Source organism: Megalops cyprinoides, chromosome 7, assembly GCF_013368585.1.
Source record: "Megalops cyprinoides isolate fMegCyp1 chromosome 7, fMegCyp1.pri, whole genome shotgun sequence".
NCBI classification, from domain to species: domain Eukaryota; kingdom Metazoa; phylum Chordata; class Actinopteri; order Elopiformes; family Megalopidae; genus Megalops; species Megalops cyprinoides.
In genome coordinates, this window is record NC_050589.1 from 35,372,519 (window position 1) to 35,394,306 (window position 21,788).

The window sequence follows — 21,788 nt, forward strand, 5'->3', positions numbered from 1 at the left end:
AGCCCAAAGTCATTCACTTCCATTGTTCGTTTTCCTCTGAAATTGTGAGCAAATGCAGATCCCTTAAGAGTGACTCTGTGTTAACTCACAGTGGATTGGAGTTTCATTCAGTACTTTGGGGAAAAACAACAGCAGGATTTGATTATATGTATGTTTGATCTGGGACCTTGGGAGCTGTACAATATTTGAATTCCAGATTAGGCAAAATATACACTCTTAGTGAGAGTGCCTTTGATGGGGGATGTGCAACACTTACCGATTGATGCTTTGCTTGAACCAATAGAGGTGCAATCTAATGTTAATGCAACCTAATATAGCCTGTAGTCAGTGTGTGCAAATCCTCAATGATAACTACCATAACTGTTGACTACCATACTTGTGCAGAAAAAGAGTTGTAGGGAATGTTAATGTATTTTAATTATATTGAATGTAATACAAGCTAGGGCTGGGCGATATGGACCAAAAATTGTGTCTTGGTATTTTTAGGCTGAATGGCGATACAAAGTGGGCTAAATGTTCAGTTGTAAGTCAAAGCCACATGTGAGATGTCACAACAAGCACTTTTATTATAACAGACTGATCAAAATAAAATGCAGGACAGGGTTTCCTTCCCTGTTTGAAAATGTACAGCTGCAAAACATGTAAATGAAAAATTATATAAAATAAATAGCCTCCTTCAGTTGTTTTCAACAACAATAACAGACTGATTAAAATAGAGTACAATTATAGGTTTTCCTGTCCTGCTTAACAAAACACACAGCTGTGCAAATAACAATATAAATGTATACAGAACAAAAATAACAACAGGCCTACCCTGTTTGAAAATATACAGCTGCACAATATATGAACATGTAAATGAAAAAATATATAAAATAAATAACCTATATTAAAAAAAAATAGGTTTCTGTTGGTAGCACTTTATGATAAGCTATTTCAGACTATCGAAATACATTACCTGTAGGTTTATGTTGGTAGCACTTTCTGATAAGCTATTTCAGACTATCAAAATACGCTACCTGTAGGTTTATGTTCATAGCACTTTTTGATAAGGTAATTCAGAACATTCTATAGTTATATCCTGGTAGTCTTTTCTGATACGATTAGAATATCAAAATATCCTACTTAAAGTTGTACGTTGGTATTGATTAGAGTGTGTTGATGGACAAACTAGACTACAAATTTACATGTCAGCATGTAAACTAGACTGTAGAAATACATACAGTTTATGTGATGGTTAAATTGTAAGTAAGCTATGCCTATTATTAAAATTTACTTGACAGCATTTTCAAAGTTGCTGTTGGATGAATTAATGACAACAATAATGTAATTATCTTTGAACCATTTTCTGATAAGGTAAAAAAAGAATTACCAACCTTTTTTGGCTTCTAAGGTAGCACAACGTACTTGCGGTAGTATTTTCCGGTAGGGTAGCAAAGATCAATAGATATGACTATCAATTTATGCTACGGTAGGACAGAACAGCGGGTTTGCGTGCAGACATAGAGGGAGAGTGGGGGCGGGGTTGCGCGGGGAGTGTGAGAGAGGAGAGATGCGAACACTGGCATGGCTTTATGGAAGAAACAGGTTATGTAACGCAACATTAAACTATATCGATATAAACAGTATTGTCTCATCCTATATCTCATTTGAAAATATATCGATATACCTTAAAAAGTTGATATACCGCCCAGCCCTAATACAAGCTGTTCATGGTTTGCAGTCCCCCTTTGATTCATGGTCTGAATCCACTCTCAAATCTGGTCAGATGTGATCAGACAGCAAATCAGGCAAATTGGGCCAACTTTAGAAAATATGTGTCCAACTTTCAAGTTACCCAGCCCTGCAAATCGGCATCTGAAAATGACTGAAAACTTGAGGGGTCTCCAGTTTATAAATCTGCAGATTGCACTTTGTTGTGAGTACTTTTCATTTGCTGATAATCTCACAAAACTAATCTGTCACTTTGTCACTGGTTTTAAGGAGATTCAGACCTCATGAATGTTGACCTCAAGACAAGTTTATAATGCCAAAATATACACATTTTTTGTGAGTTGATTCTTAATGTCTTTACAATGTCTTTTTTTGCAGAAGTGCAGTGATAGAGGGATTGAATAACACCAAGCAGATAGTGTGTGTGGTTGTAGAAAAGTTGTTGCAGAGATGATGCAGAGATGAATTAAGGTTGGTGCAGAGGTAGGGTAAAAATGATGTATAGATGGAGTAAGGATGGTGCAGAGATGGTTTGTGTAAAGCTCTGTCGTATTAAACTTGGCAGCTCTGAGAGCTGGGAAGTCATCCTCTGCTATTGCTGTGATTGTTTTAGTTTAGTTTATCAGAAACTCAATCTGACAACCCTGGCAGTTGTTTTCACAGCCTTGAGATGGTAGTTGGCGTTCTGAGGGAGAGAGATTGTGTTTGTCGGAGCTGTGATCGCCTGGAGCCGCAGAACAGCCCCCACCCCACACCTCACACCCCACCTCCCACCCCTCCAATGATATTTTCCCAAACACACACACACACACACACACACACACACGTAGCAGTAGACTCCCTTTGATCTGAAACAGCAGCCTGTCTCCACACGCTGCTCCGAGGACTGAGCTGTTCTTGTGGAGATGATTTTTCTTTTTTCTTATGTTTATTTATTCACCAGCTTTTCTCTCCTAGCCAGTGTGCTGTGCCAGTGTGTTGAGTCATTGCGCTGTAAGTCCGTGGGGCTAATGTCCCCCCTCTCCCCGCTGTCGCCACCTGATGAAGCAAGGAACCGGGGGGTCTCATCCAGCTCTCCGGCGGAGCTACACGGCCCCGGTCAGACAGCCGCCTCCACGGTGTAGCCACCGCGCCTCCTGGCCCTCAGGACACAGAAAGTCATATACTTACTCCAAATGCTGGCACGTATCTTCTTTTAAAGTGTTGTGTTCAAGCAATAGAAGGGAAATGCCTTGCAAATCAGCATCTATCAGCTCCAGATAAGAACTGAAATAGTCAGCCTGTGATAGCCGGACTGCCCTAAAAATGCAGGGGGGGGGGGGGGGGGGGGGGGGGGGTGATACCAGCTGCAGCCTTGTGGGTTTTTGTTGTATCGAGACCAGGTGTGGTGCTTGTGTGCCATGCTTGGCAAGCACCAAAATAAATATTTACATTTACGTCAATACATATTTTGTTTAATGGAAGATTTGGAAAAATAATGGAATTTATTCTGTTTCCCCTGAATGATGAAGATGTTATTATTCGGACTAATTACGTTGCACTCTGCCCGTAACTGTGAGTAATGTTTTATATGTTGTTTAAGAAGCTAAAAAAAATGCTTGCCCAAATTACTCTTAGATAAGGATGAAGTGCTTTGCTGGTGCTTGTATTGACATCCCTCACCCATGGGTTTCTTTCTTGTATGTCACACATGTTTTACATTTCAAAGAGTGTCCAGCAAGCACTCTCCCATTTGACCCAACCCAACGGTAACATCCTGCCCCATTGTGTGGCTCCTTTCCATGGCCCTTTTACTTTGCAGTAACCCAACAGTTTACCCACGTGGTGAAAACAGATAACCTTTCTGCTGTTGGGAGGGGAAGACAAAAGCTTCTTAGCCCGGCGACTCACGTGAAGCCAGGAACGAAAAAAAGGAAAACGTTTGCGCTTTTGTCTCTTTTACGAGCCACATGGCAGGCGCTGAACATCTGTCCTCTTGAGCGGAGCTGTTTGCTCTGGTCAGACCGTCCTCGCACTTCAAGGTGACCTGGAGGTCGGCGGCCGCATCCTGCTCGCTGTTGTGTCAATGTCCGGCCTCTCGCTGAAGATGGGGGTGGTGGTGGGGGTGGAGGGGGTGGGGGGCGAACCGTCGAAGTGCAGGGAATGGAAGGCTTTTCTACCTACAGGCTCCCTCGAGCTCCTGCATTCCTGAGCTGTAATTACGCGCTGGTGGGGGCAGGGGAGATGGGGGGTGGGTAAGGTGGTGGGGGGGGGGGGGCTGGGGGTGGGAATGGTTATCAGCAGACAAATGATTTCCCTCTGTCGCTCTTACAGTGTAGAAATAAGAGCGGCAGCAATAGAAACATCCAGATCTTTCACTGTGCATGTGGTTCTTTCTGGTCTGGTCTGCTGACCTTTCTAATGACTCTTCCCCAAAAGCACTTTTCCAGACACCTCGAGGGAAACCCAGGTGGATGTGGGGGTTGGGAGGGCAGCAGGTGACGTTGGGGGTTGTCTTGCCTGCCTCAGAGACCCAAATGCCTGCCCAGTTGTTTAAATGGGCTGCCCTGAGAGCAAGAAAATGGCCGCTTCACATTTCTGCCCCCTGAGCAGAGTCACCCTTCATGACAAATTACTCTAGATCCAAGCCAACGATTATTGGTACTGATTCTCAATTAGGATGGCTCCATGTCTTGGCCGCCCCATTGTTTATGGCTGTACAGTAAGGCGATCTGTCGCTGAGCAGATGCAGTAGCCGGCAAGGAAATCCTCTTAGTGTAGAGTCCCCGGGTTCCTCGCTGCCTCTGAATAGACAGCACAGCCCCATTTAGCCCTCTGGCTCATCCCGAAATCCACTCTCCCTTCCCCCGGCTTTGTTTGCAGCACTGCGTCGCCCCTTCTGAAACATTACACCCCCTCCCCTGTTTTACAGCCTCCCCCAGCAGCTACGGGGTTAATGATAAGCAGCCGGAGTATTAGGAGGGAGGAGGGGAGAAGGAGGAGAGTGAAAGAGAAGGTTCGGCAGTGAGGGGGGGGGGGGGGGGGGGGGGGGGGGGGTTGGGGGGTGGGGGCAGGTCCACAGCTGTTGTAGCAGGCTGGGTCTGTCGGTGTAGGAAAGCAGCCCCCCTTCTCGCTCTCTCTGCACAGTCCCTGGAACAATGGGAGATACGGCAGCCGCCACAGAAGGCGCAGGCAGTCAGAGAGCGAGGGCGGCCCCGCGGTCCCGCCGCTGAGGTGGAGAGAGACGTGCGAGACCCACTCCACTGCGCGTGCACAGCACAGTTCGGATCGCCCTGAATGTGCATTGTGTCTGGTCCAGCTCTTTCGGCCGCAGTAACCGGGTATTGGAGCCCCCCCGGGGACCTCCGCGATGCTGGCAGCGACACCGGGAGGCCAACGTCCGAGAAGCTGAGAGGTCGGCGCGGCTCGGGGGGAAAAGGGAAACGCAGAGCGCCTGCCGATTTTTTTTTGCCAAGGGACCCTGCGTGGTGAGAGCTGCTCTGTGGATGTGAGCTGGGGGGAGCGCCGCGCTTGCTTGTTTATTTGTTTGTGTTCGTGCATGTGTGTGTTTGTGGTGCGTGTGCGGATCTTACTATACCCGTGCTGCCAGTGCCGGAGACGCCAGGCTGGCAGGGGTTGCCGGGGATCGCTTGCGCCTGCAATCTTGAGTTTTGGTGCCAGGTTGCAGTAGACGAGGGGAAGCCGAACAGAGGGGACAGAAGGACTTTGGTGCCAAGCTTCCTGTGCCCACGAGCAGCTTCGTGTCCCCTCTCATCCTCGCGTGGCACCTTTCACCCCTCTGTTGTTTTCTGGAATGACACTGAAGAAGCCAGCCGAAGGTGCTGTGCTATAGTGCAGGGAGTGATTTGATGTTTTCACCCCTAAATTTCTGCTGTTCCCATCACCACCCTGGCAAACACACTAAAGGCTGGGTTACTGCTTATATATCTTCTTCCAGCTCTAGAACAGGGAAAGCTCAATGGCTGTATGTCACTGAGCTGCTACCAGACATAAACAGTGGCAGCTGATTTCCAAGTTCCAGGAGGCAAAACTGAAGAGATCTGCACCTATGTAGACCCCGACACCTGGAGGATTCAGTGGGTAAGAAAGACCTCACATTAACCCCCAGAGTCTATATATTTTTTTTTTTTGGCTGAGCAGTGACTGTTGTGTGAAGGTTCATTTTATAGCTCAGAGTGTCTGTTGAGTCTGCATAAGTTCATCTTGTACTCTTCAAAGAATCTGGCTTGTCTTTCATTTTGACGTGGAGGACAAGCTTACACGAGAGCTGTGTTGGACCAAGTGCTTTATGTTATTGTAAAATTTGCATCATAACTAGTTTACTCTGAACAGGAATTAGTGTGCAATACTGTTATAAATAACATGTAAGCAATAAAAATGTAGTCTGAGTCTACCAAACAGTCTAGCCTGATTTTAAAGTGGTGAAAATATAAATGGTCAGTTCCAGTCGTTTTTTTCTCGCTGGTTTAAATACTGTCAATAAATGGCCCACTAAACATATACAGCCACAGTGGAGGTTATAAGTCAGTGAATGATTTGATTAGCTTGTTGGCTGTCCTGTTTAAGAACATTCTTATGAAATACATGACAAGTTATTGAATGCAGGCAGTCACAGCATTATCGTGTTCCTTAAGGTAGAAAAGAGACAGGTCGTCTGGTCAGTGTATAAAGTATGGAATGCTGCAATAGTGAAAAGTGTGTGTGTGTGTGTTCAGATGAAAGGTACCATTGGAAGAGACATTTTCAGGTCAGGCGCCAGCACCATTAGTCATCAGATTTTAGAGTGAGATTCTGTTCTGGGGTTCATCGTATGCCTGGGCGATTTCACCATTGTTGATGTTAGGCAACTGATAAGTAAAAAACATAATTCATTATTTATTATGTGCAATAAATTTTAGAACCTTAGCAGGGTATTTATTTGGGCTGTTAGCAGACATTGGGACAGGTGTTTCATAAATGCCTTGGTTACTGTCAGCTGTTAATTGCACGAATAATCTCATTCAGTTTTTTAAACAAAACGAAAAGTGATGACATTATACTATAGTTATAGATGGAGGATTGGTGGGGAGAGTGTTTGATGGATCCATAAAAGCAGTTGAAGCAGTCCTAAATTCATCACCACCCAGGGAGAAATGGTTGTCAGCATCCATCAGTGTGGTTTCATTTTGCTGTAGTTAATTGTCTGCGCTGTTTTATCCTGATTGTCAATTCCTCTTTCTCTGTGAACTGAATTTCAATGCACTTGGTAACAAATTAGATCGGTCTGGTGTTAACTTCATAAACCATTGTGTAAACACACATTTCCCAGCAGGCTGGTGAAACAGGGTTTTAATACTGCTAGTTGTCAAACATTCCCATCAAAGGATTTAAATGGACAGGGAGCCATATGGTAGCCATGACATTATTTCTAGATTAACACGCTGTGAGATAGGCATCTTAAAATTTGACATAGATGCGATTGTTATATGGAACAGGCCTTCCTGTTGGCCTATCCCACACCTGGGACAAGTGTAATACCCTGTGTCTGAGGTGATTGTCTCTGGTGGCCTGACCCCAAAACCCCTCCATTTCCTTACTTATGGTTCCTGGATCAGTGAACATTGAATGCAGTACCCCACGGGAGGTGCTGAGTACTGATCAGAAATCAGTGGCAGGCAAGGGACTAGGGAACAAAAGAGCTTTGAGACATGGCTGAATTCTGAGGGTTGGTTTTTTTGGCCGTGTGGCCAGGACTTCCTGTACTTTCATGGAAGTATTAATGCTGGTTGCTGAGAGAGAATCTCTGGGTGTCGTCTGAACTGGTCATATGTTCTCAGGTCAGATTTTTTCAGATACGCTTGGATGTAGTTCAATATGGTCAGCTGTAGTCAGCTGTGTCCAGATGTGGCTGGATGCAGTCAGGTTTCCATGTGGTTGGATATGATCAGATGAGGTCAAAAATGGTTGGGTGTGGTCAGCTATAGTTGTATATGACCAGATGTGGATGGATGCAGCCAGGTGTTGTTCTGTGTGGTCGGGTATGGTCAGCTGTGGTCAGATATGGTTGGGTGTGGTCAGACATTTATATACCACCAGTCTGCTGCCACCATCAATATGCATGCATCATCTTTCTCTGCATAGGTTTATAAAAACAACCCTTAACCTCTTCATTTTATTTCTGTCTCTTCGAAATGTGCAGTAATGTCCTTCATAATATGGAGAGCAGTAATATATACTCTGTTTCCACATTAAGAGTGTTGGCAGGGTTTGTCTCCTGCCCAGACAGCTCAAGTAGAAACCCGCAGACACACACTTCCTGTTTGTCATGCGCCAGCCCCGCTCTCATTGGCTGTCTCCTCCAATAGATGGGCCGAAATAGGGCTCAGGCTGCTATCAGGAGGGAAAGAGAGCGAGAGAACGATTTAGAGAGATAAAGAGAGAGAGAGCAGTTTTATGAGTCTACAGCAGATTTAAGTTCTGCACCATTGCAGTCAGGTGACATTGCTGACTGCTGCAAAGTCACCACTGCTGGAGAGTTTTTAAGCCAGTGACACAGAGGCTGAGTTGCTCATCACTTGCTTCAATTTTAAGATACTGGATCAAATCCAAGTGACCAATGAATGATAAAGGGCAAGCCTGTTTTAAAAGTGAATAACTGAAATAACTGAAATAACATCAGTTATACTAAGGATGTGAGGCATACTTGTTTTGCATTACAGTGTACAGTATGATGGTGTTGTAAATGAAGGGAAAATGTGCATCTTAACTTGCATCTCAACTCTAGGCTGTAATGTGTTTATCAATGTATGTATTCTTTTGGTGAAATACCAATATTTATGAGTCATCCATGTCAAATACTAGTCATTCATGGTAATTGTAAGGCAGTTCCTGTGGTTGGGTGGGCTGGGGTGGGGGGATATGGGATGGGATGGGCCTGTCCCAGAAATATCACAGAGGCAAAATTTTATTTGAGACTGCAAATAATCCACCTTCCCAGTCCTGGGATTTTTTCCTCTCTCTTTCTTTCCATCACTGCTTCTTCTTTGCCCTCTTATCTCTCTCTTTCTCTTCCTCTATCATATTTCTCACTTTGTCCTCCTTTGCCTCCTTTGCTTCCTTGCTATTTCTCTCTTTCTCTGTCTCTGTCCTCCTTTGCCTCCTTTGCTTCCTTGCTATTTCTCTCTTTCTCTGTCTCTGATTTTGCAAAATCTCTGAGTGATTTTGTTAACCCCCCCCCCCCCACACCCACACACACACACACCCCCACACACACCCACACACACACACACACCCCCACACACACACACACACACACCCACACTCACACACACCCCACACACACACACACACACACACACACACACACACACACATTCCCTCCCTCTCTATCTGACTGCTTTCATGCTTCACTTACACTAAGGGAACCTCAGCCTGCATTATCCACATCTGAGTAATGGGAGGGGCCATCACTGTTTGATATTCACACAGGAGGTATAGCCTCCTCTGTCTGCAGTATAAATTCCCTCGCCTGAGACTAGCATGACTAAAGAAGCTTTGTAAGAGTCTCGTCTACGGACTGTGGGGACTTGTTGTGGGGGGGTGGGAGGTTCAAGCCATGCTGATGTGACTTCCTGCACACACATCTCATTGCTCAGGGCAGCCTATCAGGCTAGGCTTTCGACTCAGATGACCGATGGGCTCTGTGTTCGTTGTATGGGTGTTACCTCATCTACGACTCATGCGCTTTAGGCCACAGATTCCTGCCATTACAGCACCCATTACGCCATCAGCGTTTTGTTCCTGTTTTCTGTTGTGATGTCATCATCAGCTGCCTCCTCTTTTCCATTGTAACTGGTGAAAAGGAGACGAGTGCTGCCCTTCCCGTTGGTTTCGGCCTGACTCAGTCCCCAGGTCCCAGATCAGGTGTCCTCTTTGCCCCGCAGCACCGGCATCATCCCACCACAGATCCAAGGACTTAGCTGCAGCGCACCTGTTTCGGTGTGAAAGTCCCACAGGGCCAACCTGATTCTCTGGATCAAAAGGTCCAGCAATGACGAGGCAGATGCTAAATGCTGGTAATCTAATTTGGAGCTGACAATATCCAAAGGGATTACCTCTTTCCGTTAAGTGGGGTTGTGTGCGTGGCGGGCTGGGCGCGGCTCTCCACGAGCACTGATCTACGAACAGGGTGAGCGCACAATGAGACAGGGTCTGCTGTTGTAGAGCTGGCAGGTAGGAGCAGTCCTGCTAGGGAAGCAGATGCCATAAACAGCCCAGTCCTTTTTGCCTTTGCTTCTGTATTTCCATGTAGAATGTAATGTAATGTAGAGCATTAGAACATTGCCCATAGCACATGGACAGTATGAGGGACAGGCAGGCAACCAGAGGGTTTCAGGTTCAATTCCTTGGCAGCACATTGTCATTGCAGCCTTGATCAAGGGTAGTTTACTTGAATTGCTTCTGTAAATTTCCATCTGTATTAATGGGCAATGTAACATAAACGTTGTAAGATGCACATGACAAGGGTATCTGCTGAGCAAACAAATGAAAAGAGGAGCACCCACACTGCTTTTTCCGGCTATACCAGATCCGGCATGGTACTCTGACAGGTGCGCTGAGGGGATATGGGTAAGCATTCCCAAGGCAGCCACAGTGAGGTGTCGCTGGATGCGGTCCAATGGTAAACAAGGCTTATGTGATGTAGGCTTGTCCTGCTCTCTGCAAAGACTGACGGGACCTGTTTCAGTCCCACTCCATCACTCCCTACTCTCTGGAGCAGCGCTGACCTCACAGCAGTCCCCAGCATGTCAGATTGCACTCCCTCACCGAACACCAGTTTGTGATTTTTTCAATGCAGTCCTGAACCCTTGCAGGCAGTGTTTGTGATGCAGAATTGGAATTAATGTAAATATGAGTTTAAAGGAAGAAAACAGGGGCAAGATCCCCTTTCCTCTCCAGATGTATCTTATCAAATTCAAGTAAGGATATTACTTGCTGTTTTAGAAGGGCTTTCTGGCATGCATGCTACTGGCTGGGTCTCAATGGCGATTTGCTCTCAGTCACCAAAGTGGGAACAAAGAGGTTAAGAACCCCCAACACCCCTGGTAACACCGATGTTATTCTTTAGAGCACCGAACAGTCAGAACAACCATACACTTACTGTGTCTGTTCATTCCTCCACTTTGGGGGTGTCAAACTCATTTCCCTAGGAGCCGGCATGCATGCACGCTGTTGTTAAAACCTGCTAATTACTTCATTAGTTCAATAATTTACTCAGTGTGGCGTTTATTTGTGTTTGTGTGTGTGTATTTTTTTTAAATTAAATATTGCTGCTGAAGGTTCTGACACGCAGTGTATTATGGGAAATTCCTCAGTATGAATGTATGCAGCTAACACACTAATTTGATTAATTAAACCAGGGTTTTTTACAAAACATTCACCCCCCCGCTTTACGGTACACGTTCCACTCCCCGTCTCTTGGTCCCATTTCATCACAGTGGATTAAGGATGAGAGTGAAAGATGGTTGACAGGTGATGACCCAAAAGACTGCTGATGCTGGTATGTCAGCTGACCATCTGCTCATCCAGGGACCACTCTCAGGGTGCTCTCTGTCCTCCTGTTGGGTCTGAGAGAAGAGGGAGAGAAGATGGCTCCTGGTTGTGCCACAGCAGTGATGAGGAGGGTGACTGAACAGTACTCTGTTGGTACTGAAAGCTCCAGAGAAGATCTGTCCCTAACATAGCACAAGAGAAATGAGGGCTGGAAAGAGAGACAGAGATGAGAGATGGACACGGGGGGGATGTCGTTTCTGCCTTCCCTGAATCGAGCATGCTCTGTAGAGATGTCGCTAATCGTGCTCTGTTTGTAAACTATATAGAGAAAGAGGCAAAGGCCGCATAGTGTGAGGTTGTGAGCTGAAGGAGGGCCTAATGGGTTGTTTCCTGTTCTTGTCTCAGGTTGTCGCCTCGTGCGGAGAGCGAGAGGAGAGGAGAGTCGCTGAAGTTAGAGGTCTGTTCTGACTGAGGAGAGCCAATCTCACAGGTACGTTATTGTTCAGGTGTGTCTACTTTGTGTCTCCACATACACACACCACACCAAGCGTATTCATAAACACACAACACATAATGGACAAACACACACATTAATTCACAAATACACCCAGTACACCCACACGCACACATATGCGCTGACACGCACACACATACTCAGACAGTGCTTGCACGTACACATACGCGGTTTCATGTACACACATACCCAAGATGCATACAGATGCGGTCCCATCGATGCCCCTGTGACACAGAGCAGCACAGTACAAGTACCTCTATAACACATCGCATTTAGCTCCCTTTTTGCTGCACTGCCAGTGTGTCACTGCACCCACGGTCCCTTTGTTTTCTGTCCTGCAACCTTGACCCTGACCTTGGCTGCACAGGCGCGTTAGTAAGCAGCAGGAATTGGAGAGGAGGCTTGGAATATATTTCTTCCTGAGTGATAGGTACAGGGCTTTGGCTTTTATTGCAGTGACCTTAAAAGATGTTTTCTTTTTGGGGCTGATGTCTTTGTTTGGGCTGTCTTCTAGGGTGTTTAGTGCTACAGATTGACTCATCCGTGTACCAGGGTTGTCGCGCACGCTTGTTCCCAAACACTCAGCCACCTCAGAGCCCTGTATTTAACCTGGCAGGACAGACACACAGAGGTATGCCCTGAAGACACCACTCAATATCGTTTGTTTTGTGCTCTGGCTGGGCGCGTGACTTTGGGAAATTTAGTCTTGCATGTAACCTTTGTCCTTGATTTGATCAGTGAAAGCGAGGCGGGGTGGGGGGGTGGGGGGGGTTATCTAAGGAGACACTGCACCCATCACTTCTTAAAAAGAACAGACATTGCCTCCGCAAGAATTTCTTAGCAACCTGCATATTTTTGATATTCATAATACACATAATACACATAATGCAATGCATGGTATGTTGAAAGCATTTTGGCCTGCACTGACCTGACGATGTGAATTGGTGTATGTTTCATAGGTGTTAAATAATATTGATGTTATGTGGGAAAATGGGTGAAGATGGGGATAAAATAGGGCCAAAATATGTTAAAAAACAAGAACATGGAAATTATTTTATTTACAGTATTTCAGGACACGGATGTGCAGGAGAGGTATGTATAGAATCTATTTTTCCTGTACATGTGGATTTTTTGCAATCTGAGGTACAAAGGATGATAAGTGTTCATGTTCTGTAACCATTTGCTTGCATCTGCTTTCATAGTTGCTGCTGAACTGCCAAACTGGTCGTAGCAGGTTTTCATTGGGGTCAGAGGTCAAATACACATAATTCACTCTCAGTCTGTCATGCAAGTTGTGCGAGTTTCATGGCTGACGCCTCTCCGTCCCTTCCTATTGGGTCGCTAGGAAATAGCAGTTGGGGAGGTGGGGGGGGGGGCAGGAGAAAATGTGCCTTAATTTACCAGCCTTGTCCAGTTCTTGTCAGTTGGCTACAATAGGAAGGGTGATTTAAGGACTGAGAGAATGTGCGCCTTCCCTCATATAAAAACACAAGAGACAGAAGGCCAGGGAGAAAGTGCTGGAGAAATTCTTTTAATTTAACTGTAAACATGGTCTACATTTAGAGATGGTGGTGTACTGGGGTTTATTTCTGTTCTCATCTCTATAAAATGGAAATTTCCTTTGTGTCTTCCTGCAGCATTTTGCAAAGCTTGTGGCTTCCTTTTTTGAAGAGATTCAAGAGAACCAGGCCTAATTACTTATTTAATTTGTTCTTGTTGTGTTTGATAGTTATTTTCTCTGTTTGACTGGAGCAACAGAGGGTTGACTTTCCCAATTACACCCAAGTGGTTAGGTAATGTGCGCGTTGAATTCATCTCCTGTAGACGAGCTGAGGATTAATGAAAACAATCGCTGTTTGCGCCTGAATAAGGGTTGATTCATCTCTTTGTGTTGAAGCTGTGAGTGCTTCAGCATGCAAAGTAGGGTGTGTCAAACTCAGTTCCTGGAGGGCATGATGATATATGCAGGTTTTTTTCCAACTAGTTACTGTAGTGTAATTAGTCCCATTAGTTAATAAGCTCTATACATTTGCGTGCATCAGCGTCCAAACATGCACTGTAGTAAAATATTTGACTAAAGAACCTATGCATAATCTTAATCTGAAATGCATAATTTTAGCCAACAAAAGCAGAACGGATGTTCAGTTTCTGGAGTCTAGTGGCAACGTGTGTATTGCAGGTGAGTCCCACGGGAGGGAGCTGCACGTTTAGCAATGGGGGGGACACGTCTGTTTCCAGGGCTGTTTTGTCCAGACGCAGCCAAAAATGCCAAACTGATTAAGCAGTTGAGCTAATTAAGAAATTAAGAGCAGACGGAGTATAAAGCAGCATACGTGTGGGGCCCTCCAGGAGGTGAGTTTGACACCCCTGGTGTAAACAAGCGCATCGTGGTTTGAATGCTCTGCAGTCCTGCTGCACAACGTGGTGACCCCTATCCCTGCCTCCTGTGGCCTCCAGTGTGTAAGCCTCTGTCTATGTGCAGCGCTGTGGGAGGAACACCCTGGTACAGCCGTAACAGGCAGAGAGAAAGAGAGAAAAGACACTTCTCCTCTCTCTCCATCTCTCTTTCCCTCTGACTTAGTCTCTGTCCTTCCCTCCATTCCTCTCAGTCCTTAGGTTTCGCTCTCTCATTCTTGTGGCCCTCGTCTCCCCCCCCCCCCCCCCCCCGCCATTATCCTCTCCACCAGTCCTTGCAGTAAATTTAATCCATAAGAAGCCTTGCAGTGACCCCTTACACTATTCATGAGATCCTTTTGTCTGCTGTGCTTTGCACCCTCCATGCTGTCTTTATTACTGAAAAAAGGTATTTCAAAAATTATTTCAAATAATAGATTTGAGATTAAGGATGAAAAACAAGTAAATCTTCCTCCAAAAAAGAACCCTGTTATTGGGTAGAAGGCTATAACAATTTTAGAAAATTTAAGTTTAAGGGTACTTCTGATGGGTAAATATTACAATAGTACACACTAAACAACAGGAGCATATCACACATAACAAAGTGAATATCACCCATACTAAAGATCTCAGATTACCTTCATTCTTCATGTTTTTATGTTTGATAAATAGTTCTTCTAAATTATTTTTAAATGTCCAGTTCTGGTACACTTTCACTGTCCTTTCAACTGTTAAAAGCTATCTTGGTGTGTTGGAAATGTTTGCAAAAGGAGGAGAGGAAGAGGCCACAAATTCTGTCACTCTGAATTCTGCTGTCATACTGATGAATTGAAACCAGTGGCACAAAGGGTGCTTTCATCAGGATATAAAGGTTTTTTCTTTCAATAAAAACATTTGAGCAATGTCGAGTGTGGCTTATTGCAGGTTTGTCAGTTACCCAGCACTTTTTCAATATTGAGCTTGTTCCCTTAAGCCCTCTGTTGGGGGCATTTAAAAGGATTATATTATGATTGAACCCTTTTTGTTGCATTTTACTATACATGAGCATAGACTGTTACTGGAAGGATTCAGTCCTAGCCTTTGTGTCATTTTGGTGACTAAACTTGTGGAATTGGAGGCTTAGGAAGTTGACTGTATGATTGCGTGATGCAGGAAGACTTCCAAACATTCCCTGGAACCCACAGAAAAACAAATTTGGTTGTCAGTGTGGCTTTGTTTGTGTGTATTGGTTAATGAGCCGGAATCCTAACCAGAGGGTTGTAGATTCACATACTGAATGGGGAACTGCTTAAGCAAGGAATTTAACCTGAATTGCTAAGTATTACTAAGAATGGCTGAATCTAGCTGTGCATGTGGATGATGTATGAAAACCTCTAAGCTGTGAATGCAGCCCTGGATAAAGCCACCTGTTAGTCAATAAATAATGCAGCGTTATACGGATGCCCCAGTTTACTCATCTGTCGTGGCTGTCCTCAGTATTCTGTATATTCAGTGTTCAGTGCATGCTTCACTGTTTCTCTGCCATGACACTAGCAGTAATCTTCAAAAGATTGACATGCCATTCTTTAATTTTTTTCCCCAGTCATGAAACAGCCATGGCATTTTACAGTGCACCAGCCCCTTTTTTCCTGTTTATAGTCTGTCACAATGACTACACCAAAGAAAGTCCTTGAAGGATTGTTTTTGCATCAATGATAACAATACAGAACATGGGCATTTGGTGCCATGAGTCACTTTGTTAGCTACTCCCTTTTAATGGAAGGGAACTATTGGCCAGCATTTCACTCCGTGTGGACGATTATGCTTCAATAAATGCCATCAATGTCTTTTTGGAGTGATTTGACATTCAACTATTCTGCTGCTCCATGACCAAATATTTGAATGGTCCTACCATGCTTTTATTTTCCCTGAGTCCTGGGGGAAACTCCAGTTCCTTCTGTGCAAAATATGACTCACTGCAAAGAGAACTGTGTTCACGCTCCCGTCTCCTGTTAGGGGAAGGGAAAATAAATCATATGAATGTTGACAAGAAAGAATACAGTTTTTGTAAATTAACAAGCATTTGAACACTGAACAAAATGATCAATCTTATGGTGAAATATTCAAATTTTCAGTGTCATTCCTAATGGTTGATCAACACCAAGGTGAAGTGCATGTTGTGGTTCTAGAAATGTGAAACCATGTGTGAGTAAAGAAGAAGTCTGTGTCAGCAACTTTTTATCCAAGTAGTACTCCCTTCCCAGTGTTGTGAAGTCTTGGCTCTGGGTCAGAATCGAATCTCCCTGTTTTAAGGATAAGGATGTTTTATTGTCATTCCAGGACATGTTGTACATGACAGGGAATGAAATGAGGTACTCAGGTCCCAGTTTGGCAATAGCAATAATAACAAAATCAGGAAGAAGCAACAATAAAATCAAAGAAGAAGCGCACAATAAAATACCATTAAAGATAAAAATAAGTAAATAAATTTATAAATATGCGTATAAAGTGAGCAGAGTGTGAGGAAAGGAATAAGACTTTAAAAAAGATAAGCAGATAGTCATAGCAGCAAATTGTTCAATGAGAAGCAGCAATTGTTCAAGCTGTTAAGTTGAAGATATTGGTAATGGTTGCGTGTTTAGGCTTGCAACCAGAAGATTGCAGGTTTGATTCCCAGCACTGCTGTTGTACCCTTTGAGTAAGGTATTTAATTGGATTGTTTCCATTAAACATCCAGCTGTAGAAATGGACAGCATGTGACAGTATGAGCTCTGTGAATAATATTGATTTGGGGAAATCTGAAGAGTTTTAGATCAGGTATCAGATGAATAACATGAACCTTGTGGCGTTGTGTAGAGAGTGTTAAACACTTGTTGTCATGCCCTTGTCTGTGTAACCTGCGTGGGGATCAAAGCTCTTTTGTGTTCCATCCCCCTTATTGTAACCATTAATGCGCTCCCAAAATTTTGCCCCTGGCTCTCACAACATCTCCCAGCTGCCACCGTGCCCCAAACCCAGCAGGCCGGGCAACTTGGCTCTCTCATCACTCCCAAATACACGCTCACCCACAGGCATTTAAAATAAAGCAGATTAATCATTAATCTCATCTGTCAAAGCAAATGAGTAAACAAACAGTGCCTGAAGTTCCCTCGTTCATGGACGGCAGTGGTCCCCTCTCTGGCGAACCCTCTCTGTGGCTAGCTGTGTGGTTCGTGGCTAACTACCTTGTCCTTGAATATGCCAGACATGTGATTGTGATGGGCCTGTTGTATAGAATTCCCTGCTTTGTGTTGTCCTTATTCCGTCTCTTCTCTGCCTGACTGCAAATGCAACACCTGTTTCAATTCGGCGTATATGTGTCAAAGCCAAATCGAAAATGGACACCTAAGATCATGTAGAATTTGTGTTTACTAATCCCCGTAAACTCACATAATGAATGAATTATTACTTTCTGGGACTGGACATTAACAAGACCCTTTTTGCAAAAAGCCTTATAAAATTACCCACGTAATTATTTTTTGTTAGTGTTTATGAGAACAGGGTACATCTGCTGCTTCTCAGTATAAAAACACATTTACACAGTAATACAGAAGTTTTTCTGCCTTTGTGGATTGACCTTTCTATTTCATGGAATTATTTTAGCATTGTACCTCTTCAAATGGACCCAAATTACACTTCATTACAGTTAGGCTATGACATTTGAAAGCAGAGCCTCCACAAATGTGATGAATCTCAAAAAAGAAATGTAAATCTACTTTGTAGCATGTTTATTACTTTGAAAATGACTCACTATATATCTGCCTTGTTACTTTGATCAGTATAGTTAGTGATGTGATTTGGAATAAATCGGGTTGAACTGTACTCTGTCCAAGCATATAAACCTTATATTCATAAGGTTCAGTACTCGTGTTGTGTAACAGTTCACATTCACACCTCTGTTGTAGGTGATGATGTCTGAAGAAGCAGAGCTCAGAGACTGCGATGAGGCTTTTGAGTCAGAAGAGGGCGAAGTGGAGCCATATCTGGAGGAGGGAGAGAGCAGCCGAGAGCTCCTGGAGAGGCTGCGAGAGCTAGAGGTAAGTCAGGCTGCAGCCACAGTCACGCCGGGGTAGGCAACCTGCACCTCTTACTCAAGATGGAGCAGGATAGGTGGCCGGGTGGTGTATCGATTGGGGAATGGACTCAAACCAAACAGTGGGACGCTGACGTTGTACCCTTGCATAAGTTGCAGAAGCTACATTTGTTCAGTGAAAATCCAGCTTGTAAACAGATGATATATAAATTAGCTGTACGTGTTGCCGTGGATAAGGGTGTCTTCTACTGCTTAATTTTTTTAAATGCAATAATCACAAAGCATGAAAATCATTGTGTTCCGTCTCTGTGAAGAAGCTGAGGTTTGCAGTTTTTAATAGCCCTCAGTCTCTTGCACCATGAATAAAAACATTATCAGTGACAAACCTGCCACAGTTTGAAAATTTGAATATAGAGTCTAGAAATTGCTGAGGTTTTACAAAGCTAATTTATCCATAATTTCAGGGACACGGAGGAGGGATTGTTCTTTTTTTGGGAAACTATTAAAGTGTTTGTCATCATAGAGTAAGTTTTGTGAAATATGTTGTGATGAGTACAGTATACTTCTACAGCAGTAGGCTGCTCTGAGCTTATAGCTGGGGTAGATGAAATGAATCAAACACAGATGCAGTAAAATGGGTGTCTCAGACAATGTTTCTTTCTTTTATCCCTGTCTCTCACAGTCTCTTTGTCTGTTGGATTCCCCTGTCCCGTTTCTGAATTTCTTTTAACCTGACTTTCACTGACAATCTTTCATTTGCTTACTTCAATAACCATGACTGTGCATATTCCTTTTGAAAAAGCTCACCATTATGTATATATTAGGAGAACAGCTGTCCTGTTTTGCTCTCAGCTGCACCAAGCCCACTGAAACCCCTCTCCATTTCATTCATTTTCTAACCAATCCCCCTCTTCCTTCTTCCCAGGCTGAGAATTCTGCCCTGGCCCTGGCAAATGAGAGTCAGAGAGAGGCATATGAGAGGTGTCTGGATGAGGTGAGTTCTGGGGTGTGAGGTAAACTATATAGTTGAATTCAGTCTCTGTCGCTGAATGGGCCAGAGGTTTAGGTGAGCACTTTGGCAGTGGCAGAGTTACAAACATAGTGGTCTGACTGTCATTGTGGTGTTTCATAGGTGGCAAACCACGTGGTGCAGGCCCTACTGAACCAGAAGGTAAGAATGCTTAACACAGTTTTCTTCTTAACAGCACATATTAAATGAAATGGAAATGGAAATTGGCATGCACATTGCTATCCATTCCTTTAAATAATGTACCCTATACCCTATTGAACATTGCACAACTAGAATATCCTTTGACTGAGACATCATCCATGATTTGGAATTTATATTCCATGTACAACAACAAGCCTTCACACATAGATTTTTTTGGCTTTTTAGCCTACTGTGGGAAGAAGAGCCCTCCGTAATCAGTCTCTACTTGAGAAATGCAAATGTATTCTTTCAAGTCAATCTGAGAGGATCATGCTAAAGTTAGTCCCATATCATATAGAATGACCCCGAAGCATGTTTGTTATGAACTCTGATTAAGGCACAGCACCTTTCAATCATTGTTTGTCACACACATGCGCACACACACACATGCACACACATCTATATAAACGCTGTGACTTAACATAATCTTATTATAGAACATTGTTGTACTCTGCCTTCACTTTATCATAGCCTTTTAGCCTTCAAGTGTGCTAGCTTTTGCCAGATAAATTATTAAATTAATTACAGTGATAATAATAGTGTGTGTGTGTGTGTGTCAGGACCTGCGAGAGGAGTGCATTAAGTTGAAGATGCGTGTGTTCGACCTAGAGAGACAGAACCGGACCCTTACCGAGCTCTTCCACCAGAAAATACACAATCAACCAGGCCCCAGCCTACAGGTAAGCCATCAGCATACTGTTCCGATTATTGGTAAGGGGAGTGATCACTGCTCTGAAGTTCTGTTATGTATTAATTGTTTCTCCAATGGGGTGGCAAGCTGGTTAGGGCAAGTATCGTGGATCAAACATAGCACAAATTCAGAAACATTCATCCAGTGAGTACTGTGCAATACCCAACCCATTTGATGCATCCAACAGTTATATATTACCAGTTACCAGTACTAGAAAGTAACTGGTAATATCAATTGAATGACAGCTAACCCCAAATATCTGATTGCACTTTATTGTAAAGGTTATCAGTAGCAATGTGATTATAATCCAGTGAGGTATCCATTTTTGAAAAATCATTTGAAAGGGGACCACTTGAGGGATCACTTGAGATTCAGTATGCCTGAAGCGAGCATCAGTGGAATAACCTTGTAAAAATGCAGTAGGAGGTCATCTTGGAAGCGAAACATAGCTGGGAGCTTCAAGGCCCCTCCCTGCGAACTATTTGTGGGGCTCTTAAGTGTTAGATGCCAGAGTGTTGTTGTTTCAAGTAACTGTCTCTTTGGGCAGTCAGGGATGTCTTTGCATGAAATCAGCTGGTAATCCCATTCAGATTCCTTCCTGTGCCAAACAGCTGGTGTGATCCTGAATTGGACACCTGTAAAAAACAAGTTGCTGGAGAAAATGTTGTTAGTGAGCCAATAGGGGGCAGTCTTCCCTCTGGCTGACATATATCCAGTGCCCAAAGAAACCCTGAAACAAGGCATGTGTGTAATTCTGTGATACACTTGCCCTGTGGCCAATATCTATTTTGGCACTACAAGACCCTTAGTGCACAACAGGAAAGCAAATCAAAAGCATAGCAAAGCATAGCAACATAGAGGCATCTGATGACACTGACGTAGTGAAAAATAGTGAGCAAGGAACCCTGGCCGATGCAAACCCATCCCGCCTCAGTGGGACAAGACCAAGTCCCATGGCTGCAGGCTCTCGGTGAACATTGGCTTGTGACATAGCCCAAAACTGAAATGGACTGTAAGGCTAAACCTGAATGTTTGGCGAGTGCCTTTACTGACTGAACCACAGAGGAGCAGATCCTGGTAGCAGATCCATGGTAATCCTGGTGTTGCTCTTAAATTCCCAAAATGGCTTCCTCAGTCTCATCACCATCCCCCCTGCAGTTGACTGCATCTCGCAGTTGACTGCAGCCCTTGCATTCCCTAACATTATTTCTCCAGGTCTTCACTGAAAAGGAGAAATGAATGCCTGCCTTTCAGAAAAAAGTTGCTGTTAATGGTGGGATGTGAATAAAACACAGGTTAAAAGAATACATCTGTCGAACTTATGCTCAGAGTAGTACCATGGACCTTTAGAAAGTTCTGTTTCTCCTGTCCTCCTTCCCACTCCAGATGCAGACAGGACCCATCCCAGAGCAAGGCACCATGACTCCACCCACGGGATCGGATAAGCCAGCGGAGTCCCCATGTGACACGCCGATCAAGGTAAGGCCCGTCTCGAAAAACTGTCTGTAAAATATCCTTTCATTCACTAATATTATCATTATTAATTAATTATTTCTCCCTCAGATTAATTATGTTTCTTACTCTTCACTTGTGACAGTTTTTTTCTTCACACAGCTTATTCTTTTAAAGATGTTTTATATAATTCATGCAGGCACCAGCTCTGCTTAAGGCCCTCTGTATAAAAGTT

At 44.0% G+C, this 21,788-nt stretch overlaps 1 protein-coding gene across 1 annotated transcript in view; it reads left to right on the plus strand.

Annotated features, from left to right (window-relative positions):
- The window catches only part of nckap5l (NCK-associated protein 5-like), a 46,057-nt gene that overhangs the window by 15,805 nt on the left and 8,464 nt on the right, over positions 1-21,788 (plus strand). The window contains exons 2-7 of the mRNA XM_036533263.1: positions 11,647-11,731; positions 18,073-18,204; positions 19,126-19,194; positions 19,333-19,371; positions 19,971-20,090; positions 21,488-21,580. Coding sequence (XP_036389156.1) covers positions 18,076-18,204; positions 19,126-19,194; positions 19,333-19,371; positions 19,971-20,090; positions 21,488-21,580 — 450 coding nt within the window. The 5' untranslated portion in view covers positions 11,647-11,731; positions 18,073-18,075. The remainder of the gene's footprint in view (positions 1-11,646; positions 11,732-18,072; positions 18,205-19,125; positions 19,195-19,332; positions 19,372-19,970; positions 20,091-21,487; positions 21,581-21,788) is intronic.